Raw genomic sequence first — 16,999 nt, 5'->3', positions numbered from 1 at the left:
AGTTTCTATCAATGATGATTTACCGACTCCTGGTAAGCCATATGGGTACAACATGAATTTAAATACATTATTAATTCTATAATTCCATCAACGAATAACTTCTCCTGCCCAGCCTTCATAAATCGTATGATAAGGATACACCTGGCCTGCTGGAATGTGGGATGGGGTACATGATATAATCAAGATATTGGCGAAGACCTACTCATCGTGTATCTGCCACTATTTTCTTCTTCTTATCATTCTACTTTCTAATTTATGGATCACTTTCAAAGTGCCAAAATGTGCTAGAATAAATAAAATGTCTATAGAATGCTGCACTGTACAATGTACTTGCAGTGAGACAGTAAAAATTCCTGAAATCCATTGCTCGTGGCCTCTGGCCTGCTGAGGAGCACTGTAGTCGTGGGACCTTGATGAAAATCTGCCTCATTACACAACACATAAACAGACCTGGACAGCGGGGAGATTGGTGAGACTAGATCCGAGGGGCAGGGCCTGCACATCACTGGGAAACAATGGGCTTCAGACTGGCAGGCCCAATCCATTAGAGATACCCACAGAAATGGCCTGCAGTTTTGGCACACCATGGAAGTCCTCTCTCGCGTGTTGTGTGGCCAACTATTTATGTCACAGACACCACGGTGATGAAATGAGACTACAGTGCTTAATTCAAGCAACAGATAACTTGCACGAATACTCTGAGAATCAATACTACCGAGGAAAGGTAGCAACTCACCATGAAGATGACCACTGAACTGCAGACAGGCACATAGAAAAGACAATCACACTCTCACAAATTAAATTTTTGGCCATAGCCTTTGCCAGAAAACAAGAGCACACACACTTTCACAGTAGCGAACTAGTGCATGTACCCAGCTGTGCCCAGCCAGCAATGATGGATGACAACTCATTAAACAAACCATTTCATCTACAGAGACAAAAATGACATTTTTCCAGCCTCCAAGTTTCCTTGACATGTTTGAAATTCCCTGATATTCTGTGATTTCCAGAACTTCTGCCAACCCTGGTATGGACGCACAACTGCTCGCACGTTCCTATGCTGAAGAAGGCTTTGGCCGAAAGCTATAATGTGTGAAAGTTTTTTCATTGTGTGTCTGCAACTCAATGGATCACCTTTACGTGACTAGCAACCTATACTTTTCCTAATATTGTTGATATTCCAACATGGAGCTTCCATTGTTTCATTCCTTACTTTATCAGTCCACATAACTTTCAACATTTCTTCTGTAGCACCACACCTCAATCGCTTTGATTCTCTTCTTTACCAGTTTTGTCACAATCCACAGAATGCTGTGCTCCAAATGTACATCCTTAGAAATATCTTCCTCAGTTTAACGCTGATGTTTGTGCGAGCTGACTTCTCTTGGACAGAAATGCTCTCATCTCTGCTAATCTGATTTTTGGCCCTCTGTTTCCTACATCATGTGTTATTTTGCTTCCTAGACAGCGGAATTCCGTAACTTTGTCTGCTTCTTGGTTCCCAGTTTTGACAAGTTTATTGCTAATATCATTTCTGCTATTGGTACTCCTCATTACTTTCAGCTTTCTTTGGTTTACACTCAGTTCATATTCTGTACTCGTTGGAGTGTTTATTCCATTCAACAAGTTCTGTATTTCTTCTCCACTTACAGTGAGATTAGCAAAGCTATCAGCAAATCTTTTCATTGACATCCTTCCATCTTGAATTTTAATCATAATTTTGAATCTTTCTTCTGTTTCCATCATTGCTTCTTTGATGTATGGACTGAACAGTAAGGGCAAAAGACTACATACCTGTCTTACACCCTTTTTAATCTGAGCATATAGTTTTTGATCTTCCATTCTTATTATTCCCTCTTCATTCTTGTTCATATTGTATATTTCCCACCTTTCCCTATAACTTACTCCTTTCTACATAACTTTGAACATCTTGCACCAGTTTACATTGTCAAACGCTTTTTCAGGTCAACAAATCTTACGGACATGTCTCAATTCTTCTTTATGTCTTGCTACCATTATCAATCACAATGTCAGAACTGCCTGTCTGCTGCCCTTACCTTTCTAAAAGTCAAACCGATTATATCTAATACAACCTTATTTTCCTTACTACTGTTTTGTATATTATTCTTGTCAGCAACATGGATGCACGAGCCATTAAGCTGAGTGTCCAACTGTTCTCATATATATCTGGTCTCATAACCTTTGGGATTGTGCAATGATATATTTCTGGAAATATGATGGTAGAGTTTAATCAAAGCATTCAAATGAATGTCCATGGTCTCTGTGAGCCACGATCTTTCGTATGTCTTTGACTTGTTTTCTTGTGTTCTGTGTGGTGTGAGTGTGTGATGTCTCTCTGCTGTATATCTTGTAGCACTGAGTGGAGTATAATTTATTAGTTTCAGTGGTGGGGTGCAAATTGTGTAACAAGCTCCCACAGTCTGTACAAGGTTTACCAGAACAAGCATTCAAACAAGCACTGGATGACTGGTTAGTTGCCCATCCATTCTACAAAATAAAGGAATTTATCACCTGTAATATAAATTACATTAATAACAAGACTATTGTTTCTTTTAAGAAGTATGTTGTTTCTTTTAAGTTATCAGTTGTACTGAACTATGTGTGTGACCACTGTCTCTTGCCGTAATGCAGAACTCTGAACAGGTTATAGGCCCACATATCCAGGTAACTGGATGTTAAAACGGTTAACAGACTTGGAATAACATGTCATTATTTCAAACTTAGGATACCATTGTTCAAAAGAAGAATTGTTTTACTCTACAAAAATGATAACAGTTAGTTTGATTAGTGTGCCAAAGATGCAACAACTATTGAAATGGGGCTTTTGCAATTGAGAATGTGCTTATTCTCAAAGGATTGGCCAAATATGTCTCAGAAGCTGAAAAAGAAGATTCAAGGCCAAAGTAAAAATAACTTTTACTATTGATGCATCCTCCCAGGTACATGCAAGAGAAGTAAAATCACCAGTGGACTTGAGGAAGAGACTGGAACTGTTGTTTGACTTCCCTAACAAGGATAAAGTTATTTTCTGAAAGTGCATAAAGTCAGAATATTTTATAAGTGTGCTAACAGTGACGTTAATGATATCTGACAAAGCAGAACCTCAAATGCCTTCAATGAAGTGCCTTTAAATGATTCTTTTAACAGAAGTGACTGGTATGTTGATTCTGGAGCTGATGTGCATCTCAAAGCAAATAAAAGTTGGATGAAGAGTATGGAGAGTGTGCACAAAATTGTGGGAGTGAATCACACAAATTCTAGTGTTGTGCTCTGCAGAAGTTGATTTTAACATCATTTATTGGAAGGCCTTTCTATGCTATTACAGTGGGAATGTGTGCACTGCAAAATAACAACAATCTGTAAGCAGACTGATTGAACAAGGGAACTCAGTTCAATTTAGTAATGATCACTGTAATATTTTTAACAGGGATAAACAGTTAGCTGCAACTGCAAATCTGATAAATGGTGCTTATAAACTGAACATTGACAGGTTATGTATTGTTTCAGGAATAGTTACTGCATCTGACTGACATAGAAAACTAGGTCATTTAAATGCACAATATTTTCTCATTTTGGAAGATGAGTACAGCCGAATGGATTTGTGTACTCTCTAAAGACAAGGATGATACTTGTGAAAAATTTCAAGAATATTTTAAAATGTCAGAAAATTAGCAAGAAATGAACATGAAAACATTGAGAACAGATAACAGTAAAGAAATCTGCTGAACGGGTTTTCACAATGAACTGAAAGAAGTGTCTCATTGTACACTAGAACAGAAAGGTTCAGCATCAAGGTTGAACAGAACTGTGCCAAAAGGTGAGTGCATACTATCTGATAGTAAAATTATAAAAGATTTTAGGCTTAAACTGTTAATACTGCAGTATATTCTCATGGACAGGTTGACGTGTTCAAGTTTAGGGAGCAAAACACATCTTATGAACTGTAAACTGGCAAGAAACCACACATTAGACATCTCAGAATAATTGGAATCAAGGTCATCATGCATATTACCAAAGTTAAGATAATAAAATGGGATAATAAGGCAAAGAAATTATCTTTGTGGAATATAGTAACACCACACATTGATTCAGAAGCGAATGATGTAGTGATAAGCAGAAATGTGTGACTATAACAGAAAATGTTAAGATGAAGAAATTAAAATAAAAAATCATGGTGCAGGAAGATGAAGTAAAGCAGAAGTCTGATCCTACATCAAGAGAAGACTCATATGATGTTTAGAAGACTTCAGTTACATCAAAGGAAGATACTAAGAGTCAAAAACTTTTATCACAAGAAGATAAAGTGAAGAAGATTAGAAGATCACAATGCTAATTTAAACCAATAAGAAGATCTTATGATTATGAGACATTTTCCTGCTGAAACTTCTCATCAAATAGAGGACCCAACAACAGTGGAGGAAACCCTCCCAGGCCTGATGTACAAGTATGGGAATGTGCTATGGAAGAAGAGCTTCAAGCAAAACAACACAACCTGGGACATGGTAAATCTTCCAGAAAGTGCTAATGTTGTGAAGTGTAAATAGTTGTTCCAAACGAAAGTCAACAGCGAAGATAAAGTGAAGAACCATGCCAAGTTATTGGCTAGAAGAAACACTGAGAAACCTGGAATTGATTACAATGAAATTACTTTCTCCTGTAGTAAGACTTCTAATAGCTTTAATTGCTGTACTAAATTTAAACATCAATATCTTCATGTGAGGACATCTTTTTTAAACTGTATTCTCAAAGAGAAAATTTTTCTAAAGCAAGCTGAAGGTTTTTAATCTTTGTAACGATAATGGAAAAGTTTTGAAGTTAGAAAGGGCCATGTATGGGTTGAAACACTCTGTGAACTCTATAAGAGTAAGCAATGTTACAAATTGTTGAGGTTACAAATGGTCTAGACTAGAACCTTGCTTGTTTTCAAAACATAAGGACAAAGGCTTAGTTACCATGATAGCTTTCTGTATAGACAATTTCTGTAATTTTTTTTTCCCTTCAAACGACACACGTGACACTGAATTCTTAAAACATAAGCTAAATTTGGAATTTGAACTAAATGAGTTAGGAATAGCTAAAAATTGGTTTACGGATGGAAATCAATGGAGTGTTGGCTTTAAGTCAAGAAATGTACACTGGTCAGCTGATGGGAACGTCCATTATGTCATAACATGAAACTGTAAAAACTCTTATTAAAACTAAACTTCATTTTCTAAGTGAAAAAGAAATAAGGCTGATGATGTATTAGGTACCATAATGTATTTTTCTGTATTTAACGTTTTTCTTTCAGTGTGATCTATTCAAACCAGTTTAACAATTCATATTCTGACAAGTATAGGAAATGCACTAACAGAATTACTGACTGAAGCTTACAAAAGGAGATTTAGAATTATGAGATGCAGATTGGGTAAACTGTTCCTTAGTCTGGAAATCATAAACTAGTTTTCTTATAAACTTGTGAGATCCTGTAATTTCATGGCAGAGTGCTAAGCAGAAAACCGTTGCTCTCTTTAGCACAGAGACTGAGTATATGGCTCTTTCTGAGGCTTGTTGAGAGACCATTTATTTAAGAACTTTATTGCATGAACTGATAAGCTATAACAAATGTATAACTTTGTTTAATGATAATTAGTGCACTTTACATTTGTCCGTTGATTATTCATATCATAAAAGGTCCAAGCTTATTGATGTAAAACATAATTTTTTAAAGGAAACAGTATCCAACACAGTTATATCATTTTACTTACAGACAAATGATATGCTAGCAGACACAATGAAAAAAAGGATTAAGAAAGACTTCACAGATTGTATGGGTCTAGGTATTTTTAAGAGGGTCACTTGAACATTTTGAAGTGAGGCTGTTGAGTTTAATCAAAGCATTCACAAATGTCTGATGTCTGTTAGCCATGACCTTTTATATGATGTTGTATAACAGTGTCTTTGCCTTGCGTTGTTATGTTCTGTGTGCCAGGTGTATGTTGTGTCTGTTCACTGTGTATCGTGTAGCACTGAGTGCAGTATAATGTGCAAGTTTCTTTTAACATGTAGTGGTCTAATAAAGTGTCCACTAGCATATCTATCAGTGTTCTCAGTGAAAGCAGGTAAATGGTGGAATTCACATGCAACATAATTTCCCACAGGTATGTATCCAGACATATTCTACACACCAGCTTGAATAGTCACTTTCCCTAATGATTTCAGAAATTCAAAGGAGTGTTATCTATCCCGCCTGCCTTATTTCATCACAAGTTTTGCAAAGCTCTATTAAAATGTGGCTAACATGTAACCCCATATGCCTGCTGTTTTGACTCCCACTTCTTCCTGAATCACATCATCAGACAACTCCTCCATCACAGAGGTCTTCAGTGTTTGGTGATAGCTTATTGTAGTATTAAGAAGACATTTCTAAGACTTCCTTGCCTTTCACTAATGCACACACTGACTTATTCCACATACCTGAAAGTTTATGAGCTTTATGAAAAATGACTGAATGAATGATTAAATTTTGTTTGCAGTGAAAAGTTGGGTATTCGGGCTGATATGTATTTTATTAACCTCAAAATGTAACAAATCTGCAATGTGTACCAGGAGGAATGGTCAATCTTTGAGGAAATGGCAGGAATGCTCATCTAAATCAAAAAAAGTTCATATGGGAATATGCCTTATTCTAAATGGTTTTTGTGATAGAACACATTTTACCAGAAATGTGAGGAACATCACAACCACAGTTATCTTAATTGCTGGATTGATCATGGTAGTACAATTAACTGGCCATCAAGGTCACCAGGCCTTATAGCATTAGAATTTTTTTTACTATTAGGGAGTTGGATGGAAGTCCGAGGTGTACAATCAAAAGATCAAGTGCTTGGTCGCATCACAGACAGTTGCCCTCATTAGGGAACAGGCAGAGGCACTTAGACAACCAACACAACATATTCTCCCAAGAGTGTACAGATGCTCTGAAGTTGGCGTTGAGATATTCGAACATTTGTCGTCAACTGTACATCAGTTGCAATGCTACATGTATGATACTACTTAATGGTGAAAGTGTTAAAAGTACCTATTTTTCAACTGATACTTTGTAAAATGCATGTTGCAATGCTTACTGTTGTAGACGTGTAAGCATTACAGTCTACTGAATATTACAGAAAATAAGTAAAAATGTACATTGAATGTCGTATCTCTAAAACAATTTGGAACATGACATACGTTCATTTGAAGTTTCTTTTCTTCAAATTATCATTCCTGTAATATCCCTAAATACTGACCATTGCTCCCGGAACACATTGTATAAAACAGTATTGGAAAATATCTACAGACAGATGCACGCATGTACAAGGAGACTTCAAAAAGTAAGTTACACAATCTGTCTCATGCTAACGCCATTGCTCAACAAGAGTGACACATTGTCCGAAGAGAGTACATGTCCCGAGTTTTCTGTAGAAATTTCTGCTGCGGTACGATTAACAGGTCCATCACAGTGTGGGAGTGAAATGGTGTGGTATCTGGAAATGTACTCTAAAGTTCAACTAAGTGGCACAGTAAAGTTCTTGTGGGAAAAAATGTCTAAAATGCATGCAGAAACTAAACTCCACTTGAACTGGCCTCTGAAGGCCATGAAGGACAGACCGACCTACCGACTGACCGGACTGACTGCAGTGACATTCTCTGCTGATAGATGTCACTGAATGCGGATATGGAGAGGCTTGTGGTGAGCACACCGCTCTCTCTGCCGTTGTCAGTTTTAGTGACCAGAACCACTACTTCTCAACCAAGTAGCTCCTCAATGGGCCTCACAAGGGTTGAGTGCACCCTGATTGCCAACAGCACCTGACAGACCTGGATGGTCACCCATCCAAGTAGTAGCCTAGCCTGACAGCACTAAGTTCGATGATCTGACGGATCTGGTGGTATATGGACCCAATCCAATGTCATGTCCAACCGAAGTGAGATGGTGCCAACAATTTGACAAAGGTCACACAGACGTGGATGATGCTGATCAGGAGAAGGCTGCTGAAATCAACGACAGATGGCAGTATCATGATAAATGAGGAACTCATTCATAGCAGTCACAATTTTTCCAACAATGAGCATGTTCACAGCAGTTCTTGAATGTCTCCCTGACTGAGGATGGATTTCTATTGTTGAGGAACTGAACACTTGGCAGAATGTTCCAACCGTTTTTTACAGGTACTTGTGACTACGCTGCAAAATAGTGCTGTGTATCTCTGTCACTCTGAAGTATAGTGCAGGATTCAATAAAATTTACTTGGCCTGCCATAATAATGTGTAACTTAGTTCCCCTTGTAGACTGTAATATTAGGTCATTGATGATACTGTTGGAAATAAAAAAAATTGAATGCATCTGGCATAATTAATAACAACAATTTTCAGCTGTACAAATTGGCAGAAAAAAGAGCACCATAATAACAATGTTTATAAAGAGGATAATGGAGAACAGTGACTCTTACAAGAATGTCAAAAAAGTCTAGACTGCAACACAGAAAAACCCACAGTTAAAACAACATATCAAACAACAGAAAAAACAGGCACATAATGTGTGAAGACAGAGGGAGAAATCTAATCCTGTGATGAAGTTAACATCTGTATAACATCCATTTTTAGACAACATAATAGGAGAAGAAATGTAAGTATACTGAAGTTACTTTTTACTGTATTCCATTGTATAACAATCATGAAATGCCGAATCTAACAATAATACCTATCCTTGACTGTTTTATTAAATGGACTCCAGAGAAAGAGTGAAAAATCAGCATTAGATTGCAGTTTCACGTGAGTACATGTCACAGCCATCAAAATCATTGCTCAGTTATGAAGTCAGTTACACAGAGTTATAGGAAAACAATTATGAATAATGACCAGTAATTATTTCTTCTTGTACAAGGTAAAATTAATTCCAAATTGAAACAAAGGTTTAGGTCTGTGACAGGACAGCTTCCTGTGAATGATACAGTAGCCAACTACAGACAACAAGTGCTTAGAGGATAAGCAGTTATTGCATAGCCAAGGATAATGATTTAAAATGGTTTTCTCAACAATGGGCAATACTATCATGTCTTGCACTTTGAGAGAAACCTTACATGCAGCAAGTGGTTAGATTCTTTTTATGAGGGAGGGGACTACAGGGTGAGCTTTGGACAGTTGAGAAAATAATGTGTGAGACTTGTATAGGCAAGTATTTTTTTAAATAATTCTAAAACAATAACTTTACTTGCATGCCTCTGAGTCATTACCTGAGCTTCTTGATAGCTACTGCAATTATCACATTTGAATTTGTTATCACTACATAACGTTTCAGTGTTACTAAAACACTTCAGACAATGAGTTATACTGGTGTTCTGATCCACATCAACCTGAAGATCAAAAAAGTCTTCATCTTTACTGCTGACCTGCAAGAAAAATAGGAATTATTAAAAAAGTGGTAACATTGATTAAGATTTATCCGTTCACAACAAAGTACATGGAAGAAACTCACTGTTTCACAGTTTAAACATCTTGTTTCACTTGTAAGAATACCCTGGAAAATTTCATGAACCCAAGTTGGTTCTTGCTGAGATGAAGGTGTCTCTCCATTTCCTCCTGTCTTTGGCTTGTTACTACTCTGGTGACGCTCTGCTGAAAATCAATTACAAAAATTGATCTTTATATTCCTGTGAATATACAGTCACAGGAGGAATCTGAATGTATTCTATTATATGTCAGCTACACCCTGGCTAACAGTGTTTAAGCAATTGTTACTTACAGCCTTTTCCCTTTAATGCTAACAGTGCATTATCAACTACATGGGCCACTCCCCCCCCCCCCCCCCAATCTCCCCCCCCAAACAGTGCCCCTCCAAGTTCGGTCCCGCTCCTGATGACGGTAATCAATTTGAATAAAGCTGCTGAATCCATTGTGTCTCATGCTAACGATGTCATTATACGTCATGATCATTTTTACTTAATGTATTTTTTATCCTTGCGTTTCTTCTCATTCTCCATTCCTAATTTAGGAACTTATATGAGGTGATGCATCATAGAATGGTAAGCTGTATGCTTATGACTTTTTGGGTGCTGGGAGCTTGCAAGGACTACAGTACTGGTAGCTGTTTTTCTGTAAATGCTAAAAATGTGTTTGTTTGGGCTAATGTATCTATTTACGTCATCAAAATTTAGAGAGATGAGCATCCAAGAAGCTCCATTGTGAGCTAAGGAGATCAAATGTTGTAGGAATGTATCTAATTGTCAATGATACCAGTCCATAAACACAGAGTATCAAGCACACAACCGATCCAGTACCTTATTTTGCAACAGAATTCCTCTTTTTGTAAGAAAAGATGTGGGAAACTTCCATGAAGATTTCAGATAGTACAGGACTAAGTAGGAAACCAATAGCTACACTGTATATAACATGTGTTCTGAAAGAGAAAATAGTTTTGCTTTGCATTTGTTCAGTAGAAATTATTATGTTGCAACTCGCAGGATTTACTTTAGATTTGTGCAAAATAAATTTTCAAATGTGTGTGAAATCTTATGGGACTTAACTGCTAAGGTCATCAGTCCCTAAGTGTACACACTACTTAACCTAAATTATCCAAGGACAAACACACACACCCATGCCCGAGGGAGGACTCAAACCTCCGCCGGGATCAGCCGCACAAGATTTGTGCAAAAGATCTGTCAGTGGTTATGAGTGATCTTGTTTATAGTAGATGGAACCTGCATATATGGAAAACATATACAGAATGTGATTAGGACTTGGCCACAATTTATTACTTCTTATATGCAGATTAATAGTGCAGAAATTTTAGAACAGTAAGAAATTAAGGTGATGGAACTTAGAAAGTTGACGAAGACAGACATTTTCGAGTCTCAGAGGGATCATTAGGCCAGAAGACACTGAAATATTCGAAAGAAACGCAGCAGAAGATGAATGGGTAGCTTTGAGAAATGAAAGAGTGAACAATAAATGAACAACTAAAGAAAAACACTTGGTCGAACAGAATTTTTTTTCAAAATGGCTTTTAGACATTACCCATATACTCAGTCTTGGATGGTTGATAAGTTGATAATGCAAATTATATCTATTCATTTTCTATACTGTAATGTAAAAAATTAAAAAAGGCTTTTCTTACTTTCTTTGGCTAACACGTAACATATTAAACTTAACTGATTAAGAGAAAAAAATTAAAAAGACACAACAAATGAAGGAGGCAAATGGGAATACAGACATCTAAAAATGATACTGGCAGTGTAACTATACAGGTCACATATACTAAGATTAAAGAGACCTTTGCAGAAAGGAGAAAAGGCTGTATAAATAACAAGAGCTCAAGGGGATAGGTGTTAATCAGCAGAGAAGGGAAAACTGAGAGGTGATCCTTGGATAACCAACAGGGAGGTTTGGAAGAAAGGTCATGTAGCTGCCTCCAGACACAGACTTCTGGATTATGCTCTCTTGTATTTAGCATTTCATATGAGGCAGACGGCTTTATTGTTTGGCTTTCACCTCTGTATTATTATTGTTACTTTCTAATATCTTAACTTTGGACAATACATCTCTGCTGCCTGTGCGGCTGGTATTTAGTCACTTCATTCTTCTTTGAAGGCCCATAAACTGAAATAAATGTGTGGCTGGTATTTAGTCAGTACATCCTTCTTTGAAGGTCCCTTTGTAAACCCTAAACTGCAATAAATGCAGATATTTTTTGTTCAGAGTTCTATGACTTCCTATCAGCCCTTAAAATCATTTCTTCCATTATTCCCACATCCCACTTGCCTACCTGTGTACAAAGACACCTGTAGTAGAATGCCCTGGAAAACATGGATAAAAGATAAAAGGCAGATTCCTTATTTCTAGATTTCCGGAAGAGTTTGACACAGTGTCCTACTGCAGACTGTTAGTGAAGGTACGAGCAGTATGGGTTAGGTTCCCAGATATGCAAGTTGCTTGAAGATTTCTTCTTAAGTAATAGAAGCCAATATGTTGCCCTCAATGGCTAGTGTTCACCAAAGACGAGGGTCTCATCAGCAGTGTCACCCACAGAAGTGTGATAGGACCACACATATTTCCTATAAACATAAATAAGCTGACAGACAGCACGAGCAGCAATCATTGGCTGTTTGCTGACGATGCAGTGGTGTATGAGAAGGTTGTGTTGTTTAGTGACTGTAAGATGATGCAAGATTATGACAAAATTTATAGTTGGTGTGATTAATGGCAGTACAAAACATTAATTTAATGCACAGATGAGTAGCAAAAGCAGTCCCATAATGTTCGAATACAGCCTTCGTAGTGTGCTGCTCAAGCCCATCACAGCAATTAAATGTCCAGGAATAACACTGCAAAGTAATATGAAATGAAATAAGCAAGTAAGGTAAGTAGTAGGGAGGCAAATGGTTGATCTTGGTTTTGGTTTAGCAAGAGAATTTTAAAAAAGTTTAGCTCATCTATAAATAAGAACACATATGGAACACTAGTGTGACCCATTCTCAAGTACTACTCGAGTGTTTGGAATCGCTCGCCACCAGGTTGGATTAAAGAATGGCATTGGAACAATTTAGAGGTGGGCTGCTAGATTTGTTACCAGTAGCTTTAATCATCACACGAGTATTATGGAGATGCTTTGTGATATTGAATAAAAATCTCTTGAGGAAAGACAATGATCTTTTTGTGAACCACAGCTGAGAAAATTTAGAGAACTAGAATTTGAAGCTGACTGCAGAATCACATTCTACCGTCACCAATGTACATTCCGCATAAGGACCAGAGACAAGATAAATTATTGCTTGCATGGAGACTCACAGAAGACTTTTTCTCTTGCTCTGTTTGTGAGGGTTAGCCTTCTGCCGCTGAGCAGTGTGTCAGCAGAGTGCAAGTAGCAGCAAGTGGCTTATTTAGCGTTCATATAAGTGTAGTAGTCAAGTTGAAAATTTGTTCGAGTGTTCTTAACGCACTTGTTTAGTTAAATCCATCAAATCATTGTGTAGTTTCGTATTTGCATTTTAATATCTGTGACGTGTAAAGTCACGTAGTCGTCTGTCATTTGTTTATTTCTTTCAAATAGTCTTTGTACATGACATAACAGTTAGCCTTCTGCTGCCGAGTAGTGTGTGAGCAGTGCGCAAATAGCAGCATTACTGCATTTAATAGGCAGTCTTGTATTTTAATAACCGTTTAAATTTTGTGTCGAATTGTTTGTGCTCTCTGTAGATTAGTTCAGACGTTCTTTGCACAACAGTATTTAGCATGGATAGGGACTGCGATTGCTGTGTTCTGATGCGGGCTGAGTCGGCATCCCTTCGCTCCCAGCTTCAGGCAGTGTTGGTTTCGGTCACTCAGCTTGAGGCTGTTGCCAATGGGCATCACTGTGGGGGTCCGGAAGGGGGTTTGTTGGGGACGGCCAGCTCGTCCTATGCATCCCCCGATTGGACTACAGCTGTGGCTGCATGGGATACTGCCCACAATGAGGCTGACTCCTCACCCATGGTAGAGTGGGAGGTCGTCTCGAGGTGTGGCAGGGGGAGAAAGACATTCCGGAGGGCTGAACGGAAGGCCTCACCAGTTTGTCTGGCGAACCAGTTTCAGGCTCTGTCTCCAGCTGATACTGATCTTCGGCCTGACATGGCTGCTTGTCCTGTTCCAGAGGTTGCCCCTCAGTCTGCAAGATCCGGGCAGTCGCAGAGGGTGGGCTTACTGGTAGTTGGGAGCTCCAACGTCAGGCGCGTAATGGGGCCCCTTAGGGAAATGGCAGCAAGAGAGGGGAAGAAAACCAATGTGCACTCCGTGTGCATACCGGGGGGAGTCATTCCAGATGTGGAAAGGGTCCTTCCGGATGCAATGAAGGGTACTGGGTGCACCCATCTGCAGGTGGTCGCTCATGTCGGCACTAATGATGTGTGTCACTATGGATTGGAGGAAATCCTCTCTGGCTTCCGGCGGCTATCTGGTTTGGTGAAGACTGCCAGTCTCGCTAGCGGGATGAAAACAGAACCATCTGTAGCATCGTCGACAGGACTGACTGTGGACCTTTGGTACGGAGCCGAGTGGAGGGTCTGAATCAGAGGCTGAGACGGTTCTGCGACTGTGTGGGCTGCAAATTCCTCGACTTGCGCCACAGGGTGGTGGGGTTTCAGGTTCTGCTTGATAGGTCAGAAGTCCACTACACACAGCAGGCGGCTACACGGGTAGCAGGGGTTGTGTGGTGTGGACTGGGTGGTTTTTTAGGTTAGATGGCCTCGGGCAAGTACAGAAAGGACAGCAGCCTCAAAGGGTGCGGGGCAAAGTCAGGACATGCGGGGACCAAGCAGTAATTGGTATTGTAATTGTAAACTGTTGAAGCTGCGTTGGTAAAGTAACGGAACTTCAAGAGTTGATAGAAAGCACTGAAGCTGAAATCGTTATAGGTACGGAAAGCTGGCTGAAGCCAGAGATAAAGTCTGCTGAAATTTTTACAAAGGCACAGATGGTTTTTAGAAAGGATAGATTGCATGCAACCGGTGGTGACACGTTTGTCGCTGTTAGTAGTAGTTTATCCTGTAGTGAAATAGTAGTGGATAGTTCTTGTGAATTATTATGAGTGGAGGTTATACTCAACAACTGAGCTAGGTTAATAATTGGCTCCTTTTACTGTCCCCCCGACTCAGCAGCATTAGTGGCAGAACAACTGAGAGAAAATCTGGAATACATTTCATATAAATTTCCTCAGCATGTTATAGTCTTAGGTGGAGATTTCAATTTATCAGATATAGACTGGGACACTCAGATGTTTAGGACAGGTGGTAGGGACAGAGCACCGAGTGACATTATACCGAGTGCACTATCTCAAAATTACCTCGAGCAATTAAACAGAGAACCGTCTCGAGATAACATCTTGGACCTACTGATAACAAACAGACCCAAACTTTTCGACTCTGTAAGCGCAGAACAGGGAATCAGAGATCATAAGGCTGCTGCAGCATCCCTGAATATGGAAGTAAATAGGAATATATAAAAAAAGGGAGGAAGGTTTATCTGTTTAGCAAGAATAATAGGAGGCAGATTTCAGACTACCAAACAGATCAAAACGAAAATTTCTGTTCCAACACTGACAATGTTGAGTGTTTATGGAAAAGTTCAAGGCAATCGTAAAATGCGTTTTAGACAGGTACATGCCGAGTAAAACTGTGAGGGACAGGAAAAACCCACAGGTTCAACAGCAATGTTAGGAAACTACTGTGAAAGCAAAGAGAGCTTCACTGCAAATTTAAACGCAGCCAAAACCTCTCAGACAAACACAAGCCAAACGATGTCAAAGTTAGCGTAAGGAGGGCTATGCATGAAGTGTTCAGTCAATTCAAAAGTAAAATTCTATGTACTGACTTGACAGAAAATCCTAGGAAGTTCTGGTCTTACATTAAATCAGTAAGTGGATCGAAATAGCATATCCAGACACTCTGGGACGATAATGGCGCTGAAACAGAGGATGACATGCAAAAAGCTGAAATAATAAATACCTTTTTCCAAAGCTGTTTCACAGAGGAAGACCGCACTGCAGTTCCTTCTCTAAATCCTCGCACAAATGAAAAAATGGCTGACATCGGAATAAGTGTCCAAGGAATAGAAAAGCAACTGAAATCACTCAAAAGAGGAAAGTCCACTGGACCTGATGGGATACCAATTCGATTCTACACAGTGTACGCGAAAGAACTTGCCCCCATTCTAACAGCCGTGTACCGCAAGTCCCCAGAGGAACAGAAGGTTCCAAATTATTGGAAAAGAGCACAGGTAGTTCCAGTTTTCGAGAAGGGTCATCAAGCAGATGCGCAAAACTATAGGCCTATATCTCTGAAATCAATCTGTTGTAGAATTTCAGAACATGTTTTTTGCTCGCATATCATGTCATTTCTGGAAACCCAGAATCTACTCTGTAGGAATCAACATGGATTCCGGAAACAGTGATCGTGTGCGACCCAACTCACTTTATTGGTTCATGAGACCCAGAAAATATTCGATACAGGTTCCCAGGTAGATGACGTTTTCCTTGACTTCCGGGAGGTGTTCGATACAGTTCTGCACTGTTGCCTGATAAACAAAGTAAGAGCCTACGGAATATGAGACCAGCTGTGTGACTGGATTGAAGAGTTTTTAGCAAACAGAACACAGCAATTTGTTCTCAATGGAGAGATGTCTACAGACGTTAAAGTAACCTCTGGTGTGCCACATGGGAGTGTTATGGGACCATTGGTTTTCACAATATATATAAATGACTTAGTAGATAGTGTCGGAAGTTCCATGTGGTTTTTCGTGGATGATGCTGTAGCATAAAGAGAAGTTGCAGCATTAGAAAATTGCAGTGAAATGCAGGAAGATCTGCAGCGCATAGGCACTTGGTGCAGGGAGTGGCAACTGACCCTTAACATAGACAAATGTAATGTATCGCGAATACATAGAAAGAAGGATCCTTTATTGTATGATTATATGATAGCGGAACAAACACTGGTAGCAGTTACTTCTGTAAAATATCTGAGTGTATGCGTACGGAACGATTTGAAGTGAAATGATCATATAAAATTAATTGTTGGTAAGGCGGGTGCCAGATTGAGATTCATTGGGCGAGTCCTTAGAAAATGTAGTCCATCAACAAAGCAGGTGGCATACAAAACACTAGTTCGACCTATACTTGAGTATTGCTCACCAGTGTGGGATCCGTACCAGCTCGGGTTGACAGAGGTGATAGAGAAGATCCAAAGAAGAGTGATGCGTTTTGTCACAGGGTTATTTGGTAAGTGTGATAGCGTTACGGAGATGTTTAGCAAACTCAAGTGGCAGACTCTGCAAGAGAGGCGCTCTGCATCGCGGTGTAGCTTGCTGTCCGGGTTTCGAGGGGTGCGTTTCTGGATGAGGTATCGAATATATTGCTTTCCCCTCCTTATACCTCCCAAGGAGATCATGAATGTAAAATTAGAGAGATTCGAGCACGCACAGAGGCTTTCTGGCA

General features: G+C 39.2%; 1 protein-coding gene across 2 annotated transcripts in view; it reads right to left on the bottom strand.

Annotated features, from left to right (window-relative positions):
• The window catches only part of LOC124804800 (ubiquitin carboxyl-terminal hydrolase 46), a 95,497-nt gene that overhangs the window by 33,009 nt on the left and 45,489 nt on the right, over nt 1–16,999 (bottom strand). The window contains exons 5-6 of one of the 2 annotated variants that reach the window (XM_047265134.1): nt 9,518–9,654; nt 9,276–9,431 (exon numbers count right to left, since the gene is read on the bottom strand). In XM_047265134.1, the coding sequence (XP_047121090.1) occupies nt 9,276–9,431; nt 9,518–9,654 (293 nt within the window). Of the gene's footprint in view, nt 1–9,275; nt 9,432–9,517; nt 9,658–16,999 lie in introns of both variants that reach the window. The other variant, XM_047265136.1, reaches the window with a different exon arrangement.

Source organism: Schistocerca piceifrons, chromosome 7 (assembly GCF_021461385.2).
Source record: "Schistocerca piceifrons isolate TAMUIC-IGC-003096 chromosome 7, iqSchPice1.1, whole genome shotgun sequence".
Lineage (NCBI taxonomy): Eukaryota > Metazoa > Arthropoda > Insecta > Orthoptera > Acrididae > Schistocerca > Schistocerca piceifrons.
Note: the sequence above shows the minus strand (reverse complement) of the source record. Positions and strands in the feature narration are given on the sequence as shown.